This window comes from Acomys russatus, chromosome 14 (genome assembly GCF_903995435.1).
Source record: "Acomys russatus chromosome 14, mAcoRus1.1, whole genome shotgun sequence".
NCBI lineage: Eukaryota > Metazoa > Chordata > Mammalia > Rodentia > Muridae > Acomys > Acomys russatus.
Genome location: NC_067150.1, coordinates 48,800,336 through 48,813,687, shown reverse-complemented (window position 1 = coordinate 48,813,687; position 13,352 = coordinate 48,800,336). Strand labels below are relative to the sequence as shown.

The following is a 13,352-nucleotide window of genomic DNA, read 5'->3' as shown; positions in this document are numbered from 1 at the left end:
TTTGACATACCAGGGATTCTCTAGGGCATTAAACATACTTGGCAAATGCTCTGCCACTGAGCTATATTCCTAGTCCCCACTTCTCTCTCTTTCCACAATGAGCTAATGTCTTGTTATAGCTCAGGTTGGTGTAGAACTTAATAAGTATCTCAGGTTGGCCTCAAACTTTCAATCCTCCTGCATCGACCTCCTAAGTTTACAGGTGTGTGCCAACAGGCTGGCTTTCAAATTAGTGATTGTTAAGGTCATTTAAAAGCAAGTGGAGGTGCTGAAGAAATGGCTCTTTAGTTAAAAGCTCTTGCAGAGAACGCACATTGGATAACTTGTAATAACCTGTAACTCCAGCTCTATGGAGGTCTCATGCCTTTGGTCCCCTGTGGACACTCATGTGTACATCCCCACCCATAGTCACAAATACACCCATAATAGATAAATATTTAAAAGCAAGTGACACTAAAGGGTAACAAGAATGATAGCTAGTTGCTGTCTCAGCTTGAACTCTCAGCAGGGCACTGACACAAATGTCACCCAAGCAGCAGAGGCACATAGTGAGGCCAGCCAAAGCTACATAGTGAGACCCTGACTCAAACAAGCAAGCAAGCAAGCAAACAAACAAACAAATAAAAGAAATCTCAACAACAAAAATCCAACATAGAAATGTGAAGAAGAGTTAGACCTGGCCTGGAAGGGAGGAGAGAGTGAGAGACAGACCATCCCTGGAGAGCAGTGTAAGCCGTCCTTCAAGAGGCAGAGAAACAAGAGGGTGTGGTGGGAGATTCTAGGTCCTTCAGGCACCCTTGGTTTCCCTTACATATAATTTTTCTATATATGTGGGGGCATTTTATCCAACAATTTAAGTTTTTTTTTTCCTTATGCAAAAAAAGGTGGAGGTGATTCTAATTCTGGTTTCTGTGGTGGTGGCAGTGGAAGTGCCTCTTAAACTCCCATGTCTAGCTCTTTTTCAGTTTTATGTGTACTTGGTTTTGCCTGTGGCTGTGCAGCATGTATGTGCCTGGTCCTATGGCTGTGCACCATGTGTGTGCCCGGTCCTGTGGCTGTGCACCATGTGTGTGCCTGGTCCTGTGGGGGCCAGAAGGTATTAGGTCTCCTGGAAATGAAGATACAGTTGATGAGCAGCTGCCACATGGGTGCTGGGAATAGAACCTGGGTTCTCTGGAAGAGCAGTGTTATTACAGAACCATCTCTCTAGCCCCCCGTGTCTAATTGCCTGATATTCTCTCTGTCTCTCTCTGTCTCTCTGTCTCTCTCTCTGTCTGTCTCTCTCTCGCCTCTCTTGTCTCACTATGTAGCTCAGGGTAACTTTAAGGCCAGCCGTGCCTCCTAATTCCTAACTTTAAGCCATGCCTTAAAGGTGTGTGCCACCATGTCCCACTCCTGTGCCTACTTTTTTTTTTTTTTTGATACAGAGTTTCTCTGTGTAGCCTTGGCTGTCTTGGACTTGCTTTGTAGACCAAGCTGGCCTCGAACTCACAGAGGTCTGCCTACCTCTGCTTCCTGAGTGCTAGGATTACAGGCATGCACCTGCACTTTGGGGACTGTGTCTAATTATTTTTTCTGGTATAAAGGAGGTTTATTGTAGGAAAGGGGGAGGGAGAGAAAGGGGTGGCCATGACAGAGAGATGAGGGAGAGAAAGGGGTGGCCATGACAGAGAGATGGAGCCTGTATCCACTTTTTTTTTTTTTTTTTTTTGAGACAGAGTCTCTCTGTGGCGTTTTGGCTGTCCTGACCAGGCTGCCTTTAAATTCACAGAGATCTGCCTGCTTCTACCGCCCTGAGAGCTAGGATTACAGGCATGGGCCAAGGCACCAGCTCTGTGTCTAACTCTTAGCCCAGCAAATTAGTATGGCTTGGGAAGTAGGGCTAGGGGTGGGTCCAGTACTCCAAAGTAGGAGGACTTGAGCTGCCAAGCACATGCTTTTTTTTTTTTTTTTTTTTTCCTGAGACAGGGTTTCTCTGTGTAGCCTTGGCTGTTCTGGACTCACTTTGTAGACCAGGCTGGCTTCGAACTCACAGTGATCCGCCAGCCTCTGCCTCCCGAGTGCTGGGATCAAAGATGTATGCCACCACTGCCCGGCTGCTCTTCTGTTTTGCTGACTCCTTTCCGTGTGTGTGTGTGTGTGTGTGTGTGTGTGTGTGTGTGTGTGTGTGTGTGTGTGTGTGTGTCCCGTAGTGTTGACTTCTTTGTTGTTTAACTATGTACCCATAGACCTATTCCCAAGTTCCAGCACCTAGAGGATTTTTGCTAGTCTTCTGCCAAGAACACGCTTTACTCTTCCTCAAATCTTTCCGTATCTTATTGGGGTTTATCCAGATGACCTGTTGTGACAGGGTCTCATGTGCCTCAGGCTGAATCCGAACTCAAGCAATCCTTCTGCTTGGGCTCCTCAAGTGCAGGAATTATAGAGCTGTGCCACTATGTTTGGCTATTTATTGCCTTTGGACACACTATTAAGAGATTCCTTTTTCTAGGCTTGAAGGCCTAAAAAAGCACAAAAGTAGTGCTATCTTGTTCTCTGATGTATGCCTGCAACAGTCTGTGGTACTTAGTGGGTTCTCAGAACTTACATACAGATAGAAGGAGTTGGAAAGCAGTATGCTGAGACCAAGAGTTAGGGTGAATGCTTTTAGGCAACAAAGCCTCCTGACCGCGGAGGTAGGAGGCGGTGGGCTCTATGAACTTCATTTCCCGTGAAGCTCTGCGCGCAGAAAAGCGGAGGCTGCTGGGAAGGGCTTACGTTCCTGAAGCCGGGTCTCCGGCGGCCAGGATGGCGAGTCAGCGAGGTGAGTCGTTTGCCGAGGCTGGCTATCTTGGTGGTGGTCAGGTCCAGGAGACTAATCCTGCCAGGATCTGGCAGATCGTGACCATTCCCATGAATGCCGAGCAGACGAGGGAATCTTGGGTGGGACTTGCAACCGAGGGTTGGAGATGAGACTAACGCTCCTGGGTGCGCTCGAAACACTTCGGGAGCGACCGAGGGCACAGAGATGAGTAATTAGTTCTTTTTTTACCCCTGTCACTTGAACTCAATTCTTCCCATGGCAGACAAGATGCGTATCTGCCAATCTTACAGATGGGAAGGAACATCGCGGATTGTGAGAGAGGTGTCGTCCTACGACTCATAGACTCTTGTGTGGCTCTGCCCTTAGATTTCCCCGCTCGTTCCTGGTTCCCTAGCACGAGGGCCAGGTCTGAAGAGTGGCGTGGAAGCTGACCTTTTATCTGTGTCCCCAGTGTTCCCACTTTCCTGTGTGGTGCAGCAGTATGCCTGGGGGAAGTTGGGCTCCAACAGTGAAGTGGCACGCCTCCTGGCTAGCAGTGACCCACTGGCCCAGATCTCAGAAGACAAGCCATATGCAGAGGTAAGACCCTGGCTGCACATCAGTCCCTAAGTGAGATCAAAGGGTCTGACACAAGCCATATGGTCAGTTGGCAATAATCTGTGCAGCCCATAGAAGAGGTCCTCTTGGTCCTTGGACCACCGAAAGTACATGCACAAAGGGAGCTGTAATCAGGGCACTGTAATCACAGAACTGGGAAGGCTGAGATAGGAGAATCTGCCAGGTCTCTGTACTAAGACCCTGTCTTATACAAAGGAGGAGAAAACGTCTGGGATTTCTTTTTCTTTCTTTTCCCCCTTCCCCCTCCCCTGGAGACAGGGTTTCTCTCTGTAGCTCTAGCTGTCTTAGTACATGCTCTGTATACCAGGCTGGCCTTGAACTCCAGAGATCTGTCTCCGTCTCCCCAGTGCAGGGATTAAAGGTATGTGTTACTACTGCTTGGCTAATTTTTCACTTTTATTAACTCCAATTTTATTCTTTCTATTGAAAAAGGAAAAGTCAGAACATAGGAAATTTTGTCTTTTGGGACTGAAATAAGTGAATGTTAACTCCTCACAGAGCTGTTGTTGGGACTCATGCTTTCTCAGAGACATTCACATGTCCTCCTCCCCGGTGGACAGACAATGGTAGAGCATTTCCTTTCCATGTGTGAGGCCCAGGGTTTGATCCCCCGTACCTCAAAAACCAGTGTACTGATCCTTATGCTTCATATACATGGATGTCAAATGCTTTCTTCCTTTTCAACTTTCTTGTCCTTCCAGCTATGGATGGGGACACACCCCCGGGGGGATGCCAGGATCCTTGATAACCGTATTTCCCAGAAGACCTTGGGCCAGTGGATTGCTGAAAACCAGGACTGCTTAGGCCCAAAGGTCAAAGACGCCTTTAATGGCAAGCTGCCTTTCCTCTTCAAAGTGCTCTCAGTGGAAACAGCCCTGTCTATCCAGGCACACCCTAACAAGGTACAGAATCAAGAAGGGCGTAGCGGTCAGGGTAGGGAAAGGGCTTTCTGTGGGCCTCTCCATAGATTTCACTGCTGCTTTCCCCCAGCATACGAGGCTCTGGCTCAGGGCTAACTCCAAGTCCTACTTACCCCAGTTTGGCTGCTCAGGGACAGATGCTGGTAACACACAGAAGCTGAACCGAAGTGGACAACTGACTGGCCTATGCCAAGAGAGCTTCTCCAAGTGCGTCCTTGGCTTCCCCTCCCCCAGCCTAGGTCTATTCATATCTGCCATTTCCCCACCTGACCCTCTTGGAGAGTTCAATTCCAGAATTCCAGGAGCGGGCAGGCTTCCCAGCTGTTGTCTCAGCTGCACCCCACAGTGTAATCTTCTTGAGCAAGGCCCGGCCCAGCTTAAGCAGTCTGTCTAAACTCCTCTTTTTTTAAAAAAAATGTTTAATTCTTACATATTTTTATTTTATGTGTATGACTGTTTTGCCTGCATGTCGGCCTGTGCACTACATGAGTGTAATGTGCAAGGGAGGCCAGAGGAGGGCATCGGGTCCCCCGAGACTGGAGATACAGACAGTCATGAGCTGCCATGTGGGTGCCAGGAATTGAACTCAGGTCCTCTGGAAGAGCAACCAGTGCTCTGAACCACTGAGCTATAGCTCTAGTACCTTAAATTTTTTTTTTTTTTTAAATTATTTTATGTGTATGAGTATTTGCCTCTCTCTATATGTACATCACATGCATGCTTGGTGCATTTGGAAGTAAGAGGCCGTCAGATCCCCTGGACCTGGAGATACAGATGGGTGCTGGGGAAGGAATCTAAGTCCTCTGCCAGAGCAGCAAGTGCTCTTAACTACCAAACCATCTCTCCAACCCTTACTTTTGGGGTTTTCAAACACAGGTCTTGTGAAGCCCAAGCTGGTTTCAGACGCAATACATAACTAAGGATGAAAATCCAGATAGTTCTAACTTTACCTCCCCTAAGATAATTTACCTATGGGGCTGGAAAGATGGCTGAGAGGTTAAGAGCAGTGGCTGCTTTTCCAGAGGTCCGGAGTTCAATTCCCAGCAACCACATGGTGGATCACAATCATCTGTAATGAGATCTGATGCCCTCTTCTGGTGGGCAGGCACACATGCAGGCAGAACATTGTATAATCACTCAGTCTTTAAAAAGCCCAAGTCACATCAGCTTGTGTGCTTGTTTGGGGTTCTTGAGCCACAAGCCAGGTCTTGTAAGTCTGTCCTAGCTCTCCCCTAGCTTTGGCCCATTTCTCTGCTCTTGGGATGAACCCTAAGTTTCTGCATAATGCCTTGACTGTGTTGCCATCTGGCAGCTGGGGCAGATGAGCAGCAGGGACTGCAGAGGCTGGCACTCCTCCTGATGATAGCTGTACCCCAATTGTTGTCCTCCGCTGCCCATCCACAGGAACTGGCAGAGAAGCTGCACCTCCAGGCTCCACAACACTATCCTGATGCCAACCACAAGCCAGAAATGGCCATTGCCCTCACCCCCTTCCAGGGCCTGTGTGGTTTCCGGCCAGTGGAGGAGATTGTGACCTTTCTGAAGAGTAAGGTTGGGCAGGAATGCTGAGGGCGCGCATGTACTGGGTCTGGGACATATGAGGAACCTGGGCCAGAGGGGAAACAGACAGAGAGCATAGGCTCAATATTATAGGGACTAAAGGGATCTTGGCCTCATGAGGCAGTTTTAGGGGCCAGTGAGTAAGACCGGGCTCAGGTGTGGTTGCTGAGGGCTGGTGGCGAGCAGTGTTTTCACAGCATGGTCCTTTGGTTAGGCACACGGTGGGAGGTCCTCACTTCCTAGTGTTCTCTCTTGCCATTCTTGACATCTCCTTGGCCCGGCCACCCTGCAGAGGTGCCTGAGTTCCAGTCCCTGATCGGAGAGGATGGCACAGCACAGCTGAAACAGAGCGTGAGCGGGGATCCTGGGGCCATGGCCTCTGCTCTGAGGAACTGCTTTTCCCACCTGATGAAGAGTGAGAAGAAAGTGGTGGTGGAGCAGCTCAACCTGTTGGTGAAGCGGATCTCCCAGCAAGGTAGGCGTGTCGGAGGCCTGGGTGGGTGAGGACCCGAGCCTGGGCTCCTTGACACAGGCATGGATGAGGCCGTGGAGGTAGGGTTCCTGGCCCCTTTCCCCAAGTGGGACACTGAAAGGGGCCAAACTTAGATTAGATGGGTCCTACGATGAGCTACTACCACTTCTTTCCCTGTCTTTGTGGAGTGAGACCCCAAACTGACTTCCTCAAGGTGGCTGGAAGCAGACCTGTTTAGAGACTTCTATGGGAGCCCTCTACCCAGGCAGTTCCAGATTCTTCCAGTTACTTCCTATAGGGCAGACTTGTATTTGGGGGGCTAGGGAGCAGGAAAGGACCAAGGAGCTCATTCTTCTGTAGAGGATCCAAGCCTTGTGCTCTTAACCATTAATTCTTCCTTAAAGCCCTCCTAGATGTCTGAGCTTGTGCTAACAGAGTTCAGGAAATGACCAGGGTGGGTGCGGTTATGTCACTGTTGGTCTGAAGAGGCAATACACCCAGTGAGAAACAAGGCTAACAGACTCTCAGCCCAGGAGCTTATGTGGCAAGCTCCTTCTCCAGGCAGCCCCAGAACCCTCTTCTGCGTTGGTATTTTCCTAAGTTCCTGCTGCGTCACCTTTGGCCCATGGCCATGTTCTCTCTCCTGAGCATACCCTCTTGCTTTGTGTTGTCGTGGTTTTGAGGGGCTTATCTGCTTGCATGTTCTTGGGGAACCCTGGCCTGAGCTCTGTTCTGACATCAAGGTATGCAGGGGCTTCTTAGCACCATGTGTGTTCACCTGTTAAAACTGGGGTTCTCTAGGCCAGAGACCTTCATGTTTGTCCCAGTTAGCAGGGTAACCACTCAGCAAGTCTCTGTGTGAAGATACAAACCAGCCTCCTACTTGGAACACTGCTTTCTTTATGCTTCCTGGTTCTGTGTATTCTGAATACACTCCTCCCTTCTCTGCAAACTCCAGGAGACTCAGCTCACCCTGCCCTTCCTGGAAGCCTCCCTCGCCTCTCCAGCACAGGCTGGCCTCATCTTCCCTTGGTCAGTCTCCAGGGTACACTTTGGCCTCAGCACATTGTGCCTTGTGCTCTCCTGGGTAGACAGCCATCCCAGTTTGCCTAAGGTGGACAGATAGCCTGACCATGAGAGGTTAAAGTGCTGACAAAGGGGAAGTCCTTAGCGAGTAGGGAATTTGACATTTCATGAAACTCCTGGGTTATCTCCCTATCTATAATGGATTTTGACCTCAAGAGCAGTGAGTGGTCCCTAACCAGGAGACTGTTCATGCCCAATTGTCTGGAGATGTTTTTATCAATATCTGAACTGGAGATGCTAGTGGTATCTGTGTTTTAAATATTTTTCACATAATTTCCCCCACCTCCTTTTAAAAAACTATCAATTTATTGAGCCGGGCGTGGTGGTGCACGCCTTTAATCCCAGCACTCGGGAGGCAGAGGCAGAGGCAGGCGGATCAGTGTGAGTTCGAGGCCAGCCTGGTCTACAAAGTGAGTCCAGGATGGCCAAGGATACACAGAGAAACCCTGTCTCGAAAAACCAAAAAAACAAAACAAAACAAAAAAACCTATCAATTTATTAATTAATTTTGGTTTATTTGAGGCAGAGTTTCTCTCTGTAGCCCTGGCTGTCCTGGAACTCTGCAAACCAGGCTGTCCTGGAACCCACAGAGATCTACCTGCCTCTGCCTCCTTAGTGCTGGGATTAAAGGCGTGCACCACCACTGCCCAGCTCCCTACCTCCCCCCCCCCCTTTTTAAAAAGATTTATTTATTTATTATGTATACAGTGTTCTGCCTGCATGTACACCTGCACACCAGAAGAATGCAACAGTTCTCTATAGATGATTGTGAGCCATCTACCATGTGGTTGCTGGGAATTGAACTCAGGACCTTTGGAAGAACAGACAGTACTCTTAACCTCTGAGCTATCTCTCTAGCCCCCTACCTCCCTTTATGACAACATTTCTTGTAACCAAGGCTGGCCTCAAACTCATTATATAGCCAAGAATGGCCTTACAATTCTGACACTCCTGCCTCTACTTCCCAGGTGCTGGGATCACAAGCACATGCCTCCATCTCTGTTTTTTTGTGGGGCTAAGGATGAAACCTAGGGTTTCATGCGTGCTTGGGTAAGCACTCTATCAACTGAGGTCCATCTCTAGCTTGTATCATTTGAGACAGTCATATGCTAGCCCAGGCAGAGTAGAACTCAGTATATAGCCCAGGCTGCCCCTATCTCATGGTGATTCTTCTGCCTTGGTGCTAGGATTACAACTGTGTACCACAATGCCCAACTTTTTAGCCAGGTTGGGGCTGCAGATGGTTGAGGTGAGAGATGGCATCTTTGTGCAAAGATGGGGAATGTTTAGGAGAGGCCCAGCATGATAGCTCCAGGCAGGCACTGTTGGCTAAGACTCCTTTGTCAGGGTGAAGCTATGGATACCATATGTGTCTTAGGGATGCTCTGTGACCCTCAGTGTCTGCCGGAAACAGCATGGAGGACATTTGTGGGACACTCTTGCTACAGCTGCACCAGCAGTACCCGGGTGATATTGGATGTTTTGCCATCTACTTCCTGAACCTACTCACCTTGAAGCCTGGGGAAGCCATGTTTCTGGAGGCCAATGTGCCCCATGCCTACCTGAAGGGAGGTGAGCCCCATTTCAGTAGTATGCCCCACCACCATCCCCTGGGGCCTTGTTTCTTCTTGTGGGTGAAAGAGGGTGGTTGGGGAGGCCTTCTGTGAACACAGTCCTGTCTGTCCTTGGAGGGTGGTGGAGCCGATATGGGTGGTGGCTGCCAGACGGGTGGTAGACACTTATGATCTGCCACTAGCCTCAAGTTCTGATGTTAAGCCCCCTGGATGAGTGTGAAAATCAGTTTGAGCCAAGCTACACTGGAAAAAGCTACTATTCTTTCTTATTTGTGTTTGCATATCAACTCTATCTGCCTGGAGATTTTTGCACTAAAATATGGGTGATATAACAAAGGCATGTCATTTGGGTGTGAATCCAGGTGTGCATGTACCATAGGATGCATGTGGAGCTCAGGGGACGAGTTGGGGGTTGATCCCCATTCTACTCTGAGGGTCTCTTTTGTTGATTCTCCCCGCCCACTCACCCCCCCACACACACACTCTAATCTAGCTGGTTTGTGAACTTCCAGGAATTCTAGAAGTGCGGTGATTACAACTTATTTGTACTACACACCAGCTTGCCCCTCCCACCACCCCAACGCCCCCACCCCCGACAGGATTTCTCTGTTTAGCCCTAGCTGTCCTGGAACTCTATAGACCAGGCTGGCCTCGAACTCAGAGATCCACCTGCCTTTGCCTCCCAAGTGCTGGGATTAAAGGCATGCGCCGCCACCACCCGGCCTGCACACCAGTTTTAATGTGAGTTTTTGACATTTGAACTCAGGTATTCATGCGTACATAGCAAATGCTTTTACCCCTTAAGCCTCCCTTTTTGTTGCTGTTCTTGTTTTGAGACAGTCTCACTCCATAGCCCCAGGCTGGCCTCAAACTTGTGGCAGCCCTCCTACTTTAGCCTCGTGAGTGCTGGTTGGTTGGTTTTTAAGATTTATTTATTTATTATGTATAGTGTTCTGCCTGCATATATGCTTGCACACCAGAAGAGGGCACCAGATCCCATTGTAGATGGGTGTGAGCCACCATGTGGTTGCTGGGAATTGAACTCAGGACCTTTGGAAGAGCAGACAGTGCTCTTAACCTCTGAGCCATCTCTCCAGCTTTGAGGCATGAACCACTATGTCTGACTGGATGTTGGCAGCTTAGTCCCTCACAGGATGCTGTTGCAGAAGTGGAAGATAAGTCATGTTAATGGTGGGGTTAACATAATTTTGATATTCTCACACATCTTTAACTTAATTTATAGACATTCACATGGCCTATGTTAGGAGGCCCCGCCCTTGAGAGCCAAACTCCATGGCTTACTTCACCATCTTAGTGTATGACATTTATCTGTCCCCAGACTGCGTGGAATGTATGGCATGTTCAGACAACACTGTGCGTGCTGGCCTGACACCCAAGTTCATCGATGTGCCAACCCTGTGTGAAATGCTCAACTACACACCCAGCAAGGACAGGCTGTTTACCCCCAAACGGAGTCAAGATGACCCCTGTCTCTCTATCTATGACCCTCCTGTGCCGGACTTCACTGTTATGAAGATAGAGGTGAGTAGGTGGCCTGGTGGCTATCCTTTGTGTAACATGTCAAGCCTACAGGGGTGTACGTGGGGCTGGAGTTCCTGTCAAGCCCACCTAGTTGGGGCAGCTGCAGTGCCCATCTACTTTGCCAGGGACCAGATCTGAGCCTTCATGGTGCCAAGCACCTGAACAGTGGGGAAGGAGGCAGCAGGTCCTTTAAGGTGGTCTGGAACCCATGAGCTGAGTGTAAACTATACTATTCTATCACTTCTTTCTACCAGGTGCCTGGCTCCGTCACTGAATACAAGGTCTTGGCACTAGACTCTGCCAGCATCCTTCTGATAGTCCAAGGAACAGTGGCAGCCACCACACGCACAGTCCAAGCAGAAATCCCTTTGCAGCGTGGTGGAGTGCTCTTCATTGGGGCCAATGAGAGTGTCTCACTGAAGCTTACGGTGCCCAAGGATCTGCTGCTATTTCGGGCCTGCTGTCTGCTGTAGAGACCAGTTCTTAGGTTGCCTGTCACCTATATCCTGGCCAGCTCCACACTTCAGGTCCAGCCCAATCCCCGTCCCTGTTGTGCACTCTTTGGGTGCATGCTGGAATAGAAGTAGTGAGTTGGGAGTACTGACTCCAGAGCATGCCCAGGCTGACCCACCCTCAGGACGAGGGGTCTGTGTGAAACCTGAGGCTTACCACTCCACCGCACTCTCCCAACATGCCATTACCTCTCTGAGCCAGGCGTGTCCACTCAGGAGGCAACAACTCAGCCCTGGCTAAGGTGGCAGGCTAACAAAACGAGTATCACCCAGCCTTACTTAGCTCCACATCTGAGCGATAGGCAAGGTAATGTCTAAGACCAGAGTTCTTGCCCTTGGACTGCCTGCTTGCTCAGCTGCAGAGAAGGGAAGGGAAGGGGTAGGCCAGTGGACTAATGAGGTGTGTTCCCTCCAGGTCTGTCCAAGTAATTAAAGATCACTTGTGTTGAGGATACAGGGTAAAGAGCAGTCAGCCTTCGGTATTCCTATCCCTGATGTGGGTGGAAAGAGCGCTCTGATGTTGTCCAATTTTGGTTTTAATTCTCCGGGCGGTGGGGTGGGGTGGGGGTGGGGGTACGGGCTGGATTCCAGAACCCTTTTATAGGAAAGGCTGGAGAGGAGCCGGCTCCAGCTGTGATGCGCAGCTTGCAGGCTCTTCTAGCTTACTTTTTGAGACTGTCTTCATGTTCCAAAGGTGGGCTTTGGAGTTCGCTTCTACCTCAGCTTCATCCTGGCTGGCTTCTGGTATGGTCACATGGTCATGCATGTGCACAGGATCTTCCATGTTATGCTTCAAGAGCCATTCACCTTCTCCCGCCCCTCCCCCCCTTCCAAGATGGGGTCTCTCACTGTCTTGGGACTTACCAACACAGCTAGGCTGACTGGTGTGCAGGCCTCAGTGGTCTCCTGTCTCGGTCTCCCCAGAACTGGTATTACAGATGTGTGCCACTCCCTCTGGTTTCTTATTTGGGTGCTTGGGGTGGAGGGGTCGGGGACTGAACTCAGGTTCTCATACTTGCAAGGTAAGCACTTTACCAGCTGAGCCACCCTCCCAGTCCCTTTTAGGTATTTCTGAGGTTCTCTTTTTTTTTTTTGGTTTTTTGAGACAGGGTTTCTCTGTGTAGCCTTGGCCATCCTGGACTTACTTTGTAGACCAGGATGGCCTCGAACTCACAGCGATCCGCCTGCCTCTGCCTCCCAAGTGCTGGGATTAAAGGTGTGCACCACCACGTCCGTCCCCCTGAGGTTCTCATATAGCTCAGGCTAGTGTTATATATTGGGGGCTGGAGAGATGACTCAGCAATTAAAAGTACTATTTTTGCAGAGAACCTAGGTTTGCTTCCCAGCTCCCATGTAGTGGCTCACTACTGTAACTCCAGTTCTAAGGGACTTGATTGATGCCTTCCACAGACTCTTGCATCTGCATGTACACAGTGCACAAACATACACTTAAGTGCACCCACACATAAGATAAAATTAAAAAACAAAGTGGTGGTGCACACCTTTAATCCCAGCACTCTGGAGGCAGGCAGGAGGATGTCTGAGTTTGAAGCCAGATTGGGCTACAAAGTGAATTCCAGGACAGCTAGGGATACAGAAACCCTCACTTGAAAGCCAAAAAAAAAAACAAAAACAAAAACAAAAAAAAACAAAAAACCTCATTGCAACACAGTACAGCTCAACTAGCATAACTGCATTTATTAGAACAGACTGTAGAAGTGAGTGCAAGCCAAGAAAGAGGTTTGTAGAGCAGCATGAACACCAGGTGGCGCCACTGCTGAGGAAGCTCAGGTGCACTCCTTCCCAGAGGCTGCCTCCTGCAGAACACCCAGCACTCTGATTAAGGCAGTTAGGATCTGGGCACCATAGTGCCTTTATTGGTAGTATTTTCATCTAGCCTCTATCAACTGACCATTTCTACCCCTCTTACCTGGACATGACCACCTGCTCCATATCCCCGAGTTTTCTCCACAAGTAATGCTTTCCCATACAAGGCCACCCAGCTCTAGAACTGCCCTTCCAGGGACAGTTCCAGCCAAGTACCTCGATGCTGACCACAACAACCACCCCAGAGGGTATGGTTGGTGGGTACAACGCGCACCACCCCAGCCCTGAGTAGCTGCCAAATGCCCAGGCTACTGTTTTACCCAAATCCCAACAGAGACAAGGACAACATTTGAGTTCCACACCCACTTCTGGCCCTCACTGAGCCTCCTACCACCAAGCCAGTCTCTACACTGTACTGTATCTATTTCCACACGTTCT

The 13,352-nt window shown here is 49.5% G+C and overlaps 1 protein-coding gene across 1 annotated transcript; it reads left to right on the top strand.

Moving 5' to 3' along the window:
• Nucleotides 1–2,721: 2,721 nt before the first annotated feature.
• Mpi (mannose phosphate isomerase) lies at nucleotides 2,722–11,240 on the top strand. The gene is made up of 8 exons (XM_051156541.1): nucleotides 2,722–2,803; nucleotides 3,255–3,382; nucleotides 4,123–4,323; nucleotides 5,746–5,887; nucleotides 6,194–6,376; nucleotides 8,858–9,031; nucleotides 10,373–10,575; nucleotides 10,830–11,240. Exons 1-8 carry the CDS (start codon nucleotides 2,788–2,790, stop codon nucleotides 11,046–11,048), a joined length of 1,266 nt encoding a protein of 421 aa, XP_051012498.1. The 5' UTR covers nucleotides 2,722–2,787; the 3' UTR covers nucleotides 11,049–11,240.
• Nucleotides 11,241–13,352: the final 2,112 nt, after the last annotated feature.

What these genes read in the sequence shown, in the direction of transcription:
- Mpi (XM_051156541.1), top strand. An exon ending in AAGACAAGCCATATGCAGAG is followed by an intron (nt 3,383 to 4,122) that starts GTAAGACCCTGG and finishes TTGTCCTTCCAG; the next exon opens with CTATGGATGGGGACACACCC. An exon ending in TCCAGGCACACCCTAACAAG is followed by an intron (nt 4,324 to 5,745) that starts GTACAGAATCAA and finishes GCCCATCCACAG; the next exon opens with GAACTGGCAGAGAAGCTGCA.